The sequence below is a fragment of the Papio anubis genome, chromosome 8 (genome assembly GCF_008728515.1).
Source record: "Papio anubis isolate 15944 chromosome 8, Panubis1.0, whole genome shotgun sequence".
NCBI classification, from domain to species: Eukaryota; Metazoa; Chordata; class Mammalia; order Primates; family Cercopithecidae; genus Papio; species Papio anubis.
Window position 1 is genome coordinate 139,312,895 of NC_044983.1, and position 16,303 is coordinate 139,329,197.

Below are 16,303 nucleotides of genomic sequence, written 5' to 3' on the forward strand. Positions count from 1 at the left end.
TTTAGTAGAGACGGGGTTTCACCATGTTGGCCAGGCTGGTCTTGAACTCCTGACATCGTGAGCCACCCACCTCGACCTCCCAAAGTTCTGGGATTACAGTCATGAGCCACCATGCCCAGCCTAATTTTGTATTTTTAGTAGAGACGGGGTTTCTCCATGTTGGTCAGGCTGATCTCAAACTCGCAACCTCAGTTAATCCACCTGCTTTAGCCTCCCAAAGTGCTAGGATTACAGGCGTGAGCCACTGTGCTGGGCCTGTCAATACTGTGTCTTTATGTTTGTTTAGATTTCTCTTGACTGCAGACGGCAGCACGTAGGGTCTGTAAGTGTACATGTATATTTTGATAAATTTTAACTTCTTATAACGTATTTGTGTATATTTCATGGTAGTAAATGATAAAATAGACTAGTGTCTACATATATTTTATGCATTCATGACATATTTCACATTTTCTTAAATTTTTTTGATATCTCTAGACTATGTTTGTCTGTAAGTTTTTTCAACATGTCACAAATCTCCAAAAAGTTTTCCAATATATTTATTGACGCAAAACTGTGTATAAGTGAACCCATGCAGTTGAAACGTTGAAACTTGTGTTGTTCAAGGGCCAGTTGTATGATGTTAACTACAGGTTTTTCTTAGGTGTTTTTCTTTTTTTTTTTTTTTTTTTTTTTGAGACGGAGTCTTGCTCTGTCACCCAGGCCAGAATGCATGATCTCAGCTCACTGCAACCCCTGCTTCCTGGGTTCAAGCGATTCTCCTGCCTCAGCCTCCTGAGTAGCTGGGACTACAGGCGTCCACCACCACTCAGGCTAATTTCTGTATTTTTAGTAGAGATGAGGTTTCACCATGTTGGCCACACTGGTCTCGAACTCCTGACCTCAAGTAATCCACCTGCCTCGGCCTCCTGGAGTGCTGGGATTACAGGCGTGAGCCACTGCACCTGGCCAGTTTATCTTAAGTAACCAGTTGAGCAGGTTTCCTTCTCTTCCTAGTTGAGGAAGTTCCCTTCTCTTCTTGAGAATTTTTACATAAGTGAACGTTGGATTGTGACAAATGCTTTTTCTGCATTTATTGAGATGATCATATGGTTGTTCTTTCTTAGTTTATCAGTGATGTGAATTATATCAGCTGAGTTTAAAAATATTAAAACCGGCCGGGCACGGTGGCTCACGCCTGTAATCACAGCACTTTGGGAGGCCAAGGCCAGCAGATTGCCTGAGCTCAGGGGTTTGAGACCAGCCTGGCCAACATGGTGAAACACCATCTCTCCTAAAAAAAATAGAAAAATTAGCTGGGCGTGATGGTGCGTGCCTATAGTCCCATCTACTCAGGAGGCTGAGGCAGAAGAATCGCTTGAACCTGGGAGGCAGAGGCAGAGGTTGCAGTGAGCCGACATTGCGCCATTGCACTCCAGCCTGGGCGATAGGGCAAGACTCTGTCTCAAAAAAAAAAAAAAAAAAAGAATTTGCACATCTGTGTCTATAAGGAATATTGGTTTGTAGTTTTCTTTCTTTTTATTGAGACAGTCTTGTTCTGTCTCTAGACTTGAGTGCAATGGTGCTATCTCGGCTCACTGCAAACTCTGCCTCCTGGGTTCAAGCAATTCTCTTGACTCAGCCTCCTGAGTAGCTGGGATTACAGCGCACACCACCACACCTGGCTCATTTTTGTATTTTTTTTTTTTTTAGATGGAGCCTTGCTGTATTGCCCAGGCTGGAGTGCAGTGGCGTGCTCTCAGCTCACTGCAACCTCTGCCTCCTGGGTTCAAGGGATTCTCCTGCCTCAGCCTCCTGAGTAGCCAGGATTACAGGCGTGCGCCACCACATCCAGCTAATTTTTTTTGTATTTTTAGTAGAGACGGGGTTTCACCATGTTGGTCAGGCTGGTCTCAAACTCCTGACCTCATGATCTGCCCGCCTCAGCCTCCCAAAGTGCTGGTGTGAGCCACCACGCCCAGTCTAATTTTTGTATTTTTAGTAGAGATGGAGTTTCGCCATGTTGGCCAGGCTGATCTCGAACTCCTGACCTCGTGATCCGCCCACCTTGGCCTTCCAAGGTACTGGGATTACAGGTGTGAGTCACCACGCCCAGCCAGTTTTCTCTTTTTTTTTTTTTTTTTTTAAGATGGAGTCTCAGTCTGTTGCCCAGGCTGGCGTGTAGTGGTGTGATCTCCGCCCACTACAACTTCCACCTCCCAGGTTCAAGTGATTCTTGTGCCTCAGCTTCCCAAGTAGCTGGGATTACAGGCACGTGCCACCATGCCCAGCTAACTTTTGTATTTTTAGTAGAGACAGGGCTTCATCATGCTGGCCAGGCTTCTCTCGAACACCTGACCTCAAGTTATCCACCCGCCTCAGCCTCACAAAGTGCTGGGATTATAGGCATGAGCCTGTATAGCTTTCTTACAAGCTCTTTGGGTTTGCTATGAGAGTAATGCTCAGAAAATCAGTTGGGAAGTAGTCTCTTCTGTTTAGTTTTTTCAGGAAGAATTTGTGTATAGTTGGTATTATTTCTTCCTCACATGTTTGGTAGGATTCCTCAGGGAAACCATCTAGGTTCTATGGGAAGGTTTTTTACTGTAAGTTCAATTTCTTTTTAGCTATGGGACTATTTAGGTTATCTCTTTGTGAGTGAGCTTTGATAGCTTGTAGCTTGTGTCTTTTAAGGGATTTGCCTATTTCTTTTCTTTTCTCTCTTTTTTTTTTTTTTTTTTTTTTTTTGAGAAGGGGTCTTTCTGTCGCCCAGGCTGGAGTGCAGTGGTGCAGTCTTGGCTCGCTGCTACCTCTGTTTCCCAGGCTCAAGTGATCCTTCCACCTCAGCCTCCTGAGTAGCTGGGACTGCAGGCGTGTGCCACCATGCCCAGCTAATTTTTGTACTTTTGGTAGAGGTGGGGTTTCGCCACGTTGCCCAGGTAGTCTTGAACTCCTGAGCTCAAGTGATCCACCTGCCTTGGCCTACCAAAGTGCTGGGATTACAGGTATGAGCCACCGCGCCTGGCCATCTATTTCTTTTTTAAAAAATTAATTAATTTATTATTATTATTATTTTTTGAGACGGACTCTTGCTCTGTGGCCCAGGTTGGAATGCAGTGGTGCTATCTTGGCTCACTGCAACCTCCGCCCCCTGGGTTCAAGCAATTCTCCTGTCTCAGCCTCCCAAGTAGCTGGGACGACAGGCGCACACCCCCACACCCAGCTGATTTTTGTATTTTCAGTAGAGATGGGGTTTCACCATACTGGTCAGGCTGGTCTTGAACTCCTGACCTCAGGTGATCCACGTGCCGTGCTTCGGCCTCCCAAAGTGTTGGGATTACAGGTATGAGCCACCACGCCTGGCCAATTTTTCTATTTTTAGTAGAGGTGGGGTTTCACTGTGTTGGCCAGGCTGGTCTCAAACTGACCTCAAGTGATCCACCCACCTTGGCCTCCCAAAGTGCTAGGATTACAGGCGTGAGCCAGCCACCTTGCCCGGCCTCTAGTTTCTTCAGGTAGAAGTTGAACTCATTCTTTTTTTCCTGCACATTCTCTGTATACTTTAGTCATTCTTCTTTTCTAAAAAGATATTTAGTGCTGTAAGTTTCCACAGATTTTGATATGTCGTGTCATTTTCATTCACTTCAGCATGCTTTGTAATTTCACTTTTGATTCCTTTTTAGACCCATGCATTATTTCAAAGCATATTAAATAGTTTTGAAACTCTTGGGGATTTCTTAGATATCTTTCTCTTATTGATATATTTAGTTCCATTGTGGTCAGAGAACATACTTTGTATGCCTTGAATTCTTTTACACTTTTTTTTTTTAAATTTTTTGCAAGAGGGTCTCCCTCCTGTCGCTGAGGCTGGAGCGCAGTGGTGTGATCTCTGCTCACTGCAGCATTGACCTCCTGGGCTCAAGTGATCCTCCCGTCTCCGGAGTGGCTGGGATTACAGACATGTGCCACCACACCCAGCTAATTTTTGTATTTTTTGTAAAGACAGGGCTTCGCTGTGTTACCCAGGCTGGTTTTGAACTCCTGAACTCAAGCAATCAACCTGCCTCTCAGCCTCCCAAAGTGCCAAGATTACAGGTGTGAGCCACTCTGCCTGGCCGAATTTTTGTTCCCTTGTTCTAACAGAGACAGAGGGCTGGGCATGGTGGTTTGCACCTGTAATCCCAGCACTTTGGGAGGCCGAGGTGGGTGGATCACCTGAGGTCAGGAGTTCGAGACCAGCCTGGCCAACGTGGTGAAACCCCGTCTCTACTAAAAATACAAAAATTAGCCGGGCATGGTGGCACGTGCCTATAGTCCCAGCTCCTGGGCAGGCTGAGGCAGGAGAATCACTTAAATCCGGGAGGCGGAGGTTGTAGTGAGCCAAGATCCTGCCATTGTACTCCAGCCTGGGTGACAAAAGCGAAACTCCATGTCAAAAAGAAAAGGAAAAAGAGATGTTGAAATTTTACTGGAATTTGGATTTGTCTATTTTTCCTTGCATTTTTATTAGTTTTGGCTTTGTGTATTTTGAAGCTGTGTTACCAGGTAAAAGTGTTTAGCATAGTTAATATGTCTGAAATCTAGTTTGTCTAATGTGACTCCAGCTTTCTTGTAACTAATGCCAGCCATGTTTTTCTTTGCCCATCCTTTTGCTTTTAACCTCCTAGTGTTAACATATTTAATCTTTCCTGTAGTTTCTCAAATATATGATACAGTTTTAATAACTAATGTCTGTGTCTCTGAACTCTGGTTTGTGTTATTTTTGGGTCAGTTTGTATTGGTTGGTTCATCCTCACAATGGGTTGAATTTTCTTGCTTTGCACACCTGGTAATTTTTTATTTTTTATTTATTTTATTTATTTTTTTTTGAGACGGAGTCTCGCTCTGTCGCCCAGGCTGGAGTGCAGTGGCTGGATCTCGGCTCACTGCAAGCTCCACCTCCTGGGTTCTCGCCATTCTCCTGCCTCAGCCTCCCGAGTAGCTGGGACTACAGGCGCCGCCACCACACCCGGCTAATTTTTTGTATTTTTAGTAGAGACGGGGTTTCACCGTGTTAGCCAGGATGGTCTGGATCTCCTGACCTCGTGATCCACCCGCCTCGGCCTCGTAAAGTGCTGGGATTACAGGCGTGAGCCACCGCGCCCGGCCCACGCCTGGTAATTTTTGATTGGATGCCAGGCATTGCTTTTGCCTTGGTGGTGCTGGATATTTTTGTGTTCCTGTTAGTATTCATGAGCTTTGTGCTGGGAGCTGGCGAAGTTACTTGGGAACAGTTTGATCTTGTCGGGCCTTTCTTTTAGCTTTGTTAGGTGAGACCGGAATGACGTTTAGTCTAGGACTGATTTGGTTGATGACTGAGGTGGAGTCCTGAGCACTCTGCCTGGTGCTCCATGAGTCATGACACTGTCCACTCCAGCTGCTGGGAGCAGGCCCCATTCCTGGCCCTGTGGAAACCCTGGATGTTGCTTCTCCTAATCCCTTTGTGTGGCTCTTTCTGCAGCCTTGGATAGTTTGTTCTCATACAAGGCATTTGTATTAGTTTTCTAATGCTAATGCAATACGTTACCACAAATTTAGTGCCTTAAGCAACACAAATTTATTACCATAAAGTTCTTGGAGTGAGAAGTCTACCAAGGGTCTCACCAGCCCAAACCCAGGCGCCGGGGACTGCTTCCCTTCCTGGTGCCCCTGGGAAGGATTGCTTCTGCTGTCTCAGGTTCCTGGCAGAATTTGGTTCTTTGCATCTGTAGGACGGAAGCCCCTGTTTTCTTGTCAGCTGCCAGCTGAGGGCCATTCACAGCTTCTCCAGGCCACCTGCATTCCTCGTCTCAGAGCCTCCCTCCTGCATCCTCCAAGCCAGCAGTTGTGGGGTGAATGCTTCTCACACTTCAAATTTCTCCTCCCCGCTCTTTCGTCTCTTCTCTTTGAGCCACCCAGGAAAGGTTCTTTGCTTTTAAGGACTCGTGTGATTAGGTTGGTCTCACCCAGGTAATCCGGGATAATCTCCCTGTCTCAGGGCCTGTACCCTTAATCTCATCTACTGAATCCCTTTGCCGTGTAAGGGTTCATACACACAGGTTCTGGGGATTAGGGTGTGGGAAGCTTAGGGGCTATTATTCTGCTGACCAGTAACTTGCCGAGTGCCCAGGGAACCCGCTGCAGGTCTCTAAAGTTCTCTCTGGGCAACACTTTCTCTGATACTGGACTGCAGACTCCAGCCACTTTGGTATCGGCCGGCACTACCCGCTCTGTCTCTTCAGCTTAGGTGTTTTGCCGGGCCCTAAGCCTGGGTCCTCTCTCCAGGCAGTGAGCTGGGCTCTTGGGGCTACGCCTCATTTCCTACCTCTCAGGCCTCACTGTCCTTCATTTTCTGATGTCCATTGTCCTGAGAAACAGTGGTTTCTTGTGTTTCGTCCAGTTTTTTAGTTGTCCTGTGATTCTCGCCCGGGCCGGGAGCAGACAAGTCCAAGCCCGTGTGCTCATTTGTTTTGTTAGCTCCTGTTTGAGTTGGGCAAATGGCTGCTGCACTGGAAGGGGTGCTGCACAGTCGTGGACTGGCGTTGGTCCCACCCGTTTCTTCCTGGATGGTGGAGCTGGGCAGTGCTGGCTACCCGCAGGGCACAGCCACTGGTCCCAGATCCCAGCCGCTCAGCCCAGCTCCTCCGCCTCCCCAGCTCAGCTCAGGCCTGGGAACTCTGGCTTCTGATGCTCCACGTCAGGCGTGCCCTTGTCTCTGGGAAGTGTATGCTGTGGGCACTTTCATGGGTTTTCTGCCCTGCCTGAGAGTCACTGCCCTCCTCAGCTCTTAACACTTCCACAGTTTGGGATCTCTATGGAATATGTTTTTTTGTTTTTCTTTTTTCTTTTTTTTAAACAGAGTCTCACTCCATTCCCCAGGCTGGAGTGCAGTGGCACAATCTCAGCTCACTGCAACCTCCGCCTCGCGGGTTCAAGTGATTCTTCTGCCTCAGCCTCTTGAATAGCTGGCATTATAGGCACGCGCCACCACACCCAGCTAATTTTTGTATTTTTTTAGTACAGATGGGATTTCATCATGTTGGCCAGGCTGGTCTTGAACTCCTGACCTGAGATGATCCACCCGCCTCAGCCTCCCAAAGTGCTGAGATTACAGATGTGAACCACTGTGCCTGGCCCTGTTTTTCTTTGCTTTTTTTTGAGGCAGGACTTGCTCTGTTGCCTAGGCTGGAGTGCAGTGCAGTGGTGCAGTCTCGGTTCACTGCAACCTCTGCCTCCCAGGTTCAAGCAATTCTCCCACCTCACCCTCCTGAGTAGCTGGGATTACAGGCATGAGCCACCACACTGGCTAATTGTTTTGTATTTTTAGTAGAGATAGTGTTTCACCATGTTGGCCAGGCTGATTTCGAACTCCTGGCCTCAAGTGATCCACCTGCCTCAGCCTCCCAAAGTGCTAGAACTTATTTTTTTATTTTTATTTTTCCTGAGACAGGGTCTCACTCTGTTGCCCAGGCTGCTGTGCAGTGGTGTGATCTTGGCTCACTGGAACCTCTGCTTCCCAGGTTCAAGCGATTCTCATGCCTCAGCCTCCTGAGTAGCTGGGACTAAAGGTGCCCGCCACCACGCCCAGCTAATTTTTGTGTTTTTAGTAGAGACAGAGTTTCATCATATTGACCAGACTGGTCTTGAATTCCTGACCTCAAACAATCCGCCCACCTTGGCCTCCCAAAGTGCTGGATTACAGGCATGAGTGATCGCTCTCGGCCAAGATTTCCGTGATTTCTTACTTCATCTCCAACCCATGTGTGCACAGCACAGGGAGGTGTCCTGGCTGGTCAGGGGTGGCGTCTCTCCTTCATTTTTCTCTCCTTCATTTTTCTCTGGAGTGTGTTAGGAAGGAGTGGTGGACAGGTGGTGATCAAGGGAATGAAGGGGCCGGTGGGAGCTCAGAGAACAGAGAATGTGAGTTGTTAGGATGCTGGCTGCCATGCTCATGGTGGGCCTGCAGCCCCTCTGATGACCCAGGTCCTCAGAAAGCATGATGCAGGACTTGAGTGTGTGCCCGTGGTGAAGAGGCAGAAGGAACTTGGACACTTGCTGGACTCGATTCTTGGGACCATCGTCGCATGCTGTGGCGCATGGCATGCAGTGTGTGAAAGCGGTGTGGCCGTGCTCAGTTCCTCGGTGTGGAGGAGGAGGCTCTAGATGGAGGTGCGTCTTCTCCTGCTGGGGCTGATGGTGGCGAGGCGTCTGTGGGCCAGCTGTGGACAAGCCTGTGCAGGCCTGTGAGGCGCTGGCAGGACTGATGTTGTTCAGGGATGGAGGAGAGTTGGAAACTGTTGAGGATCATGGTGTCTTTTGCCCTCCCTGAACGGCTCAAAGAAAATGTGACAGAGATGTTTCCCCCAGAACAAATTCATTTAAATTGTGTGTTTTACACGGAAATGGTAATTGCCTGTAAACTCAGATATCGTTGAGGCTTACGAATTAAATCTTTTTTTTTTTTTTTTTTTTGAGACGGAGTCTCGCTCTGTCGCCCGGGCTGGAGTGCAGTGGCCGGATCTCAGTTCACTGCAAGCTCCGCCTCCCGGGCTCACGCCATTCTCCTGCCTCAGCCTCCCGAGTAGCTGGGACTACAGGCGCCCGCCACCTCGCCCGGCTAGTTTTTTGTATTTTTTAGTAGAGATGGGGTTTCACGGTGTTCGCCAGGATGGTCTCGATCTCCTGACCTCGTGATCCGCCCATCTCGGCCTCCCAAAGTGCTGGGATCACAGGCTTGAGCCACCGCGCCCGGCCACGAATTAAATCTTGTGATTTTGGTTATTCCAGATTGGAGAAGAAGTTGTCCATGTTCACACTGGGTGAAGGAAGCTGAAACCACAGACATGACTGAGTCCTCCATAAAGAGTGAGTGCGTGGGGATTGGGGGTGGCCATGTGTGAGGCCTCTCTTGCCTCTGGGTCAGGGCAGGCCAAGGCTCTTACCAGCTCCAGTGGTGCCTGGAGTTTCCACCCGACACTCGGGAGCCAGAGTGGGTTCTGGGCAGGTTAGGTGATGTGGCAGGTGTAGACCTCCCCAACACGAGCCTTGAGTTTGGGACTCAGAAAAGCATATGGCATTCAGGATGTGATTTGAAGGTTTTGTTTGACTTTTTTTTTTTTTTTAAGACAGGGTCAGCTGGGCACGGTGGCTCCACACCCTCATCCCACTTTGGGAGGCAGGCCAGGCCTCATCTGAGGTCAGGGTTGAGACCAGCCCCAATGACCAACATGGTGAAACCCCATCTCTACTAAAAAACAAAAAATTAGCCAGGTGTAGTGGCATGTGCCTGTAGTCCCAGCTACTCGGGAGTCTGAGACAGGATAATCGCTTGAACCCAGGAGGTGGAGGTTGCAGTGAGCTGAGATCATGCCCCTGCACTCCAGTCTGGGCGATGGAGCGAGACTCCATCTCAAAAAAAAAAGGGTCTCCCGCTATCATCCAGGGTGGAATGCAGTGGTGCAATCATGGCTCGCTGCAGCCTCAAACTCCTGAGCTCAGGTGATCCTCCTACCTCAGCCTCCTGAGTAGCTGGGACTACAGGTGCACACCACCACGCCCAGAAGTATTTTTCATGGAGATGAGATTTTGTCATGTTGCCCAGGCTGGTCTTGAACTTCTGGACTCAAGTGATCCACCCGCCTCAGCCTCCCAAAGTGCTGGGATTACAGGCGTGAGCCACCGTGCCCGGCCTGGAGTGACTCCTGAATGAACATGCTTTCTCCAGATGTTCATCAGAAAATAAAAAAGTTAGCAGTCTTCAAAGGCTGTTCAGGCTGCTGTAACAAAGTATCTTAGATTGGGTAATTAATGAATAATAGGAATGTATTTCTCACAGTACTGGCAGTTGGAAAGTCCCAGATAAAGGCACCGGCAGATTCGATGTCTGTGAGGGCTGTTCTCTGACTCATAGATGGAGTCTCTTGCTGTGTCATCTCATGACTAGAGGTGCTGAAGGGACTAGGGTGTCCTTCAAGCCTTTGTTTGTTTGTTTTTTGAGACAGGGTCTCACTCTGTTGCCTAGGCTAGAGTGCAGTGACCTCCTGGGCTCAAGCCATCCTCCCACCTCAGCCTCCCAAGTATCTGAGATTACAGGCATGTGCCTTCACACCTAGCTAATTTTTTTTTTTTTTTTTTTGAGACGGAGTCTCACTCTGTCGCCAAGGCTGGAGTGCAGTGGATCTCAGCTCACTGCAACCTCTGCCTCCCGGGTTCAAGTGATTCTCTCTGCCTCAGCCTCCTGAGCAGCTGGGATTACAGGTGCCCGCCACCACACCTGACTAATTTTTGTATTTTTAGTAGAGATGGGGTTTCACCAGGTTTGCCAGGCTGGTCTTGAACTCCTGACCTCGGGTGATCCATCCCCCTTGGCCTCCCAAAGTGCTGAGACTACAGGTGTGAGCCTTCGCGCCCAGCCCACACCCAGCCTAGTTTTTAAAGTTAGTTTTTGTAGAGATGAGGTCTTGCTGTGTTGCTCAGGGTGGTCTTGAACACTTGGCTTCAAATCATCCTCCTGCCTCAGCTTCACGAAGCACTGGGACTACAGCGTGAGCCACTATGCAGGGCCTCAATCTTCTTTTGTTTTTTTGAGACTGGGTCTTGTTCTGTCGCTTATGCTGGAGTGTGGTGGTGCTCTCAGCTCATTACAACCTCTACCTCCTTTCTCAAGGGATCCTCCTACCTCAGCCTCCTGAGTAACTGGGACTACAGGTGCATGCCACTGTGCCGTACTTTTTGTATTTTTTTCTTTCTTTCGTAGAGACAGGGTTTCAACGTGTTGGCCAGGCTGGTCTCAAACTCCTGGACTCAAGTGATCCACTAGCCTCGGCCTCCCAAAGTGCTGGGATTACCGGCGGGAGCCACTGTGCCTGGCCATCAAGCATTTTTTTTTTTTTTCCCCTCGAGATGGAGTCTCTCTCTGTCACCCAGGCTGTAGTGCAGTGGCGTGATCTTGGCTCATGCAGTCTCTGCCTCTGAGGTTCAAGCAATTCTCCTGTCTCAGCCTCCTGAGTAGCTGGGACTGTAGGCACCTGCCATCACACCTGGCTGATTTTTATATTTTTAGTAGAGATATGGTTTCACCGTGTTGGCCAGACTGGTCTTGAACGCCTGACCTCAGGTGATCCACCCACCTTGTTCTCCCAAAGTGCTAGGATTACAGGTGTGAGCCACTGTGCCCGACCCCATCAAGCATTTTTATAAGGCACCGATCCCGTCCACGAAGGTGGAGCCCAAAGGCTCCACTCTTAATGCCATCGCACGGGGTTAAGTTCCAACAGATGGATTTTGGAGGGACATGACATCGAGGTTGTAGCAGCATTGCCGTTGTAGTAGGGAGCACAGATTTGCCCAGAGGCTCAGTTCAGCCTGCTCTGAGCGGGAGGGTCCCTGGGCGGCTGAGCCTCTGTACCTGAGCACGCAGGCCCCGGTTTGAGTCTGGGGTCTGCTCTGGCTGCCACCACTTCCCCAGCTGAGGCTGTGGCTCACTTAAGGCTGACTGTGTGCAGGGCCAGAATGGGTGAAGCTCTGCCCACTTGTCCCTGCTCCCTAGAGCTCTGTCCCAGTGATGAGCCACACCTCAGGGCTCGTTAAGTGCCACTATTGGGTGCCATGCCTTGAGCTTGAGGGAGACCGAGAGGCCCGGAATGGCACTGGGGTGTTGATAGGTGGAGGTGGGTGGTAAGAAGAGTCTGTGAGTACAAGTGGGGCCCGGGCGCTGCCCAGCCAGGGCAGTGCAAAGCAGTGAGGAGGTGAGGTCGAGGGAGGGGGCGTGGCCTCACTGCCCTCAGAGGGAGGGGCGTGGCGTCAGTGCCCTCGGAGGGAGGGGGCGTGGCCTCGCTGCCCTCAGAGGGCAGGCTCCCAGAGCATGTGAGACCCAGCGCTTCCACACGTGAATGGCCACAGCCGGAAAAGCAGATGCAGACCTAGTTCAGCACAGGCCGAGTTTGCTTTACTGGCCGAACGTGGCCTTAGGTACAGTCAGATCTCATTGATTTGGATCAGCCTCTTTGGCTAACTACTGGACTTTGGAAATGGAGGGCTGTTTAAAGTCCAGCTTCCTGCTCGGGAAGGAATCCCTTCTCAGAGGGAGACTGAGTCATGCCCTGATGCCTGTGTGTTCCTCTGCCCCAGCAGGTGCCTCCTGGGATGTCCTCATTGGCAGCCTGGGTGTGGTGCTGCTGGAGCAAAAGGGAAGGGACATCCCCAAACCAGCCTGGAGGGTCTCGTTGGTGTGGAGTGGCGGTTGGCACAAGTCCCTGGGATGCTTGGCCTGCCCTTTCCCGTGTACAGGGAACCGCCTGGCCTTGCCTGTAGAGCACTACATTTATTCCATGATTTTCTTGATTCAGCTCTGGTCCATGGGGGCTGAGAGCCGTGGGATGAGGCTGTATCTTTATTCCTTTATGTATTTCTCACTGCTGGGGTCTTGGACCCTCTGCCCAGCTCCTGCCTGTCAAGGGCTATATGTGGGCAATGGGGCCATGGAGAATCCCAGGCTGCCCCTGGGCACAGACCCTCAGGGAGCCTTCCTGAAGAGTCGGCTGGTGAGTGAGCCATTGTCCTCAAGGAAGCTCAGGCCATGTGATCAGGACCAGCACAGCCTCATGCCTGCCTGTGTGGGAGGGCAGGCTGTGTCCTCTGTGTCGCTCAACCCTGATGTGCTAAATAGTGTGTCCTGGCAAGGGAGCTCCTCGGGCAGCTGGAATGTGAGCCCTGCAGCTCCACAGCCTGTCCCCGCAGTGCACCTGACCCCCGCAGCAGCACAGGCGGAGAGAGGTTATACGAGAGAGAAAGCAGCTGTGCCCTCTCCTGCTTTGTGTCTGTGATCCTCAGAGGCTACAGGCGTGTCCACTGCAGGAGTGGCAGCTGAGGTGTGATAGGAGAGGGTGCTTGGGCGTGAGCATGCTAACGGGGCTTTGTCACTGCAGAGCTGGCCTCCACCCTGCTGGACGCCATCACCGATAAGGACCCCGTGGTGCAGGAGCAGGTCTGCAGTGCCCTGTGCTCCCTCGGGGAGGTGCGGCCGGTGGAGACGCTCCGTACCTGTGAGGAGTACCTGCGGCAGCACGACAAGGTATTTATGCTCTTTGGTGGGGATGATGTTGTCAGGGCCGTGGTTGGTTGGGGCTTACTTGGTTTGGGAAGAGACAGTCCAGCCAGGAGCAGTGGGTCGGGTGTTATGCAGGGGTGACCACATGTCTAAGCCCTCCCACGCCTGCCTGTGTCAGGATGGGTAACCTGCCTTGTCTCATCGTGTGTGGGGTGTGGCTGCATCCCCCCACCACAGCATTGTTCAACCCTGTTCGAGGCTCTTTTACTCACTAAGTGGAGGCCTAATGGCCAGACTCTATGCCTAGTGCCTGAGGGACAGGCCATAGTCCTTGCTTGAGGGACAGAAGGTTGTTTCGGAGAGAATCTCATCGACCTAAGGAGCCAGAAACACTGATAAGTGCTCAGAGAGTCCCCAAGGGTCCTGCGCTGCTGGTCTTCCTGCACCCTCAGGGAGGGGCTGCCTAGGAGGGGCCCGGGCCTTCCCTTGCGGTGCTGGAATGTCCTGTCCTCTCGCACAAACATTGCCCACTCGGGAGAGCTACAAGAGCCTCTTGGGAACTCTCTCTTCAGCCCCACAGGGATGCCAAATCAGTAACCCGAACCCCAGAACAGATGTGGCCCGGCTGGCTCTCGCCTCCTGGGATTTCAGCCTCGCCTGATCTTGGTTCAGTGGTTCTCTGTCACTGCTGACAGCGTTGGCACTGCATTATTTGAAACTGTTACGCACTTTCTAGTTTTTCTCTCTGTGTGTGGTTTGGGCTGTTCTGGGAAGGGGAAGAGGCTTTTGCGGTATCAAAAGGTCATTATTCTTTTTGTTTTATTTAACATTTCGATATGTAAAAAGGGACCTCTGTACAATGTATTTCTTATCAGCTACCATCTCCTGGGGAAAATGACCCACTTCCATGAAAATATCTGCCCACTGCCATGGCCTGGTGGCATTTCTTGGGGCAGGGTCTCTCCTTTCTTCCTCTGTCAGCTGTCTTAGTTGTTGTTTTTATTTTTAGTTTTATTTATTTATTTATTTATTTATTTTTATTTTATTTATTTATTTATTTTTTTTGAGACGGAGTCTCACTCTGTTGCCCGGGCTGGAGTACAGTGGTGTGATCTTGGCTTACTGTAAGCTCTGCTTCCCGGGTTCATGCCATTCTCCTGCCTCAGCCTCCCGAGTAGCTGGGACTACAGGCACCTGCCACCACGCCCAGCTAATTTTTTGTATTTTTTAGTAGAGACCAGGTTTCACTCTGTTAGCCAGGATGGTCTCGATCTTCTGACCTCATGATCCGCCCGCCTTGGCCTCCCAGAGTGGTGGGATTACAGGCGTGAGCCACTGCGCCCAGCCTTTATATTTATTTTTAGTAAACAAATTTATTTATTCTTTCATTATTATTATTATTTTTTTTTTTTTTTGAGACGGAGTCTTGCTCTGTTGCCCAGGCTGGAGTGTAGTGGCCAGATGTCAGCTCACTGCAAGCTCCACCTCCCGGGTTCACGCCATTCTCCTGCCTCAGCCTCCCGAGTAGCTGGGACTACAGGCGCCTGCCGCCTCGCCCAGCTAGTTTTTTTGTAGTTTTTAGTAGAGACGGGGTTTCACTGTGTTAGCCAGGATGGTCTCGATCTCCTGACCTCGTGATCTGCCTGTCTCGGCCCCCCAAAGTGCTGGGATTACAGGCTTGAGCCACTGCGCCCGGCCGATATTATTATTTTTTTTGAGATGGACTCTCAGTCCATTGCCAGGCTGGAGTGCAATGACACCATCTTGGTTCACTGCAACCTCTGCCTCCCGGGTTCAAGCAATTCTCCTGTCTTAGCCTCCTGAATAGCTGGGATTACAGGTGTGCCCCACCACACCCGGCTAATTTTGTATTTGTATTTTTATTATTTATTTATATATATTTTTTGAGACAGAATTTGGCTCTGTTGCCCAGGCTGGAGCACAGTGGCACGATCTCGGCTTACTGCAATCTCCACCTCCTGGGTTCAAGCAATTTTCCTGCCTCAGCCTCCCAAATAGCTAGGATTACAGGTACCTGCCACTATGCCTGGCTAATTTTTGTGTTTTAGTAGAGATGGGGTTTCATCATGTTGCCCAGGCTGGTCTCGAACTCCTGACCTTAGGTAATCAGCCTGCCTCGGCCTCCCAAAGTGATAGGATTACAGGCAAGAGCCACTGCGCCCAGCATAATTTTTTTTTTTTTTTTTTTTTTGAGATTGATTCTAGCTCTTTTGCCCAGGCTGGAGTGTAGTGGTGCAATCTTGGCTCACTGCAAGCTCTGCCTCCTGGGTTCACACCATTCCTCTGCCTCAGCCTCCCAAGTAGCTGGGACTACAGGCACCCGCCACCACGCCCAGCTAATTTTTTGTATTTTTTAGTAGAGACGGGGTTTCACTGTGTTAGCCAGGATGGTCTCGATCTCCTGACCTTGTGATCCACCCGCCTTGGCCACCCAGAGTGCTGGGATTACAGGTGTGAGCCACTGCACCTGGCTGCCCGGCCTAATTTTGTATTTTTAGTAGAGATGTGGTTTCACCATGTTGGTCAGGCTGGTCTTGAACTTCTGACCTCGAGTGATCTGCCTACCTCTGCCTCCTAAAGTGCTGGGATTACAGGCGTGAGCCATCACGTCCAGCTATCAGCTATTTTTTTTTTTTTTTTTTTTAAGACGGAGTCTTGCTCTGTTGCCCAGGCTGGAGTGCAGTGGCATGGTCTCGGCTCAATGCAACCTCTGCCTCCCGGGTTCAAGCGATTCTCCTGCCTCAGCCTCCTGAGTAGCTGGGATTACAGGCGCCTGCCATCGCGCCCAGCTAATTGTTTGTATTTTTAGTAGAGATGGGGTTTCACTACGTTGGCCAGGCTGGTCTTGAACTCCCAACCTCGTGATCCACCCATCTGGCCCCCCAAAGCTCTGGGATTACAGTCGTGAGCCACCGCACCTGGCCCATTAGCTCTTTTTTAAAAATTTACTTTATTTTTATTTGTTTGAGACAGGGTCTTAATCTGACACCCAGGCTGGAATGCAGTGGTACAATCACAGCTCACTGCAACCTCAACCTTGCAGGCTCAAGTGATCCTCCTGCCTCAGCCTCCTGAGTAGCTGGGACTATAGGCGTGTGCCACCACACCCAGCCAGCTGTCTTAGCTATTTTTGCCCCCTTGTGTTCCCTGTAGGAGTGCTAGGACTAGCTTGTCGGGAGGTTCATTAGAGTTGCACTTATTCATAGGTTAGTCTGACAGGGCTGCCCTCCTGCTTGGACA

At 50.3% G+C, this 16,303-nt stretch overlaps 1 protein-coding gene across 10 annotated transcripts in view; it reads left to right on the plus strand.

Annotated features, from left to right (window-relative positions):
* The window catches only part of MROH1 (maestro heat like repeat family member 1), a 121,645-nt gene that overhangs the window by 7,456 nt on the left and 97,886 nt on the right, over positions 1–16,303 (plus strand). For all 10 annotated transcript variants that reach the window (XR_004185985.1, XR_004185986.1, XM_031669872.1 and 7 more), the window contains exons 2-3: positions 8,782–8,859; positions 12,921–13,066. Coding sequence is in view for 8 of the 10 variants with exons in the window: in XM_031669872.1 (XP_031525732.1) it covers positions 8,838–8,859; positions 12,921–13,066 (168 nt within the window). In the remaining 2 variants the exon portion in view is untranslated. The remainder of the gene's footprint in view (positions 1–8,781; positions 8,860–12,920; positions 13,067–16,303) is intronic.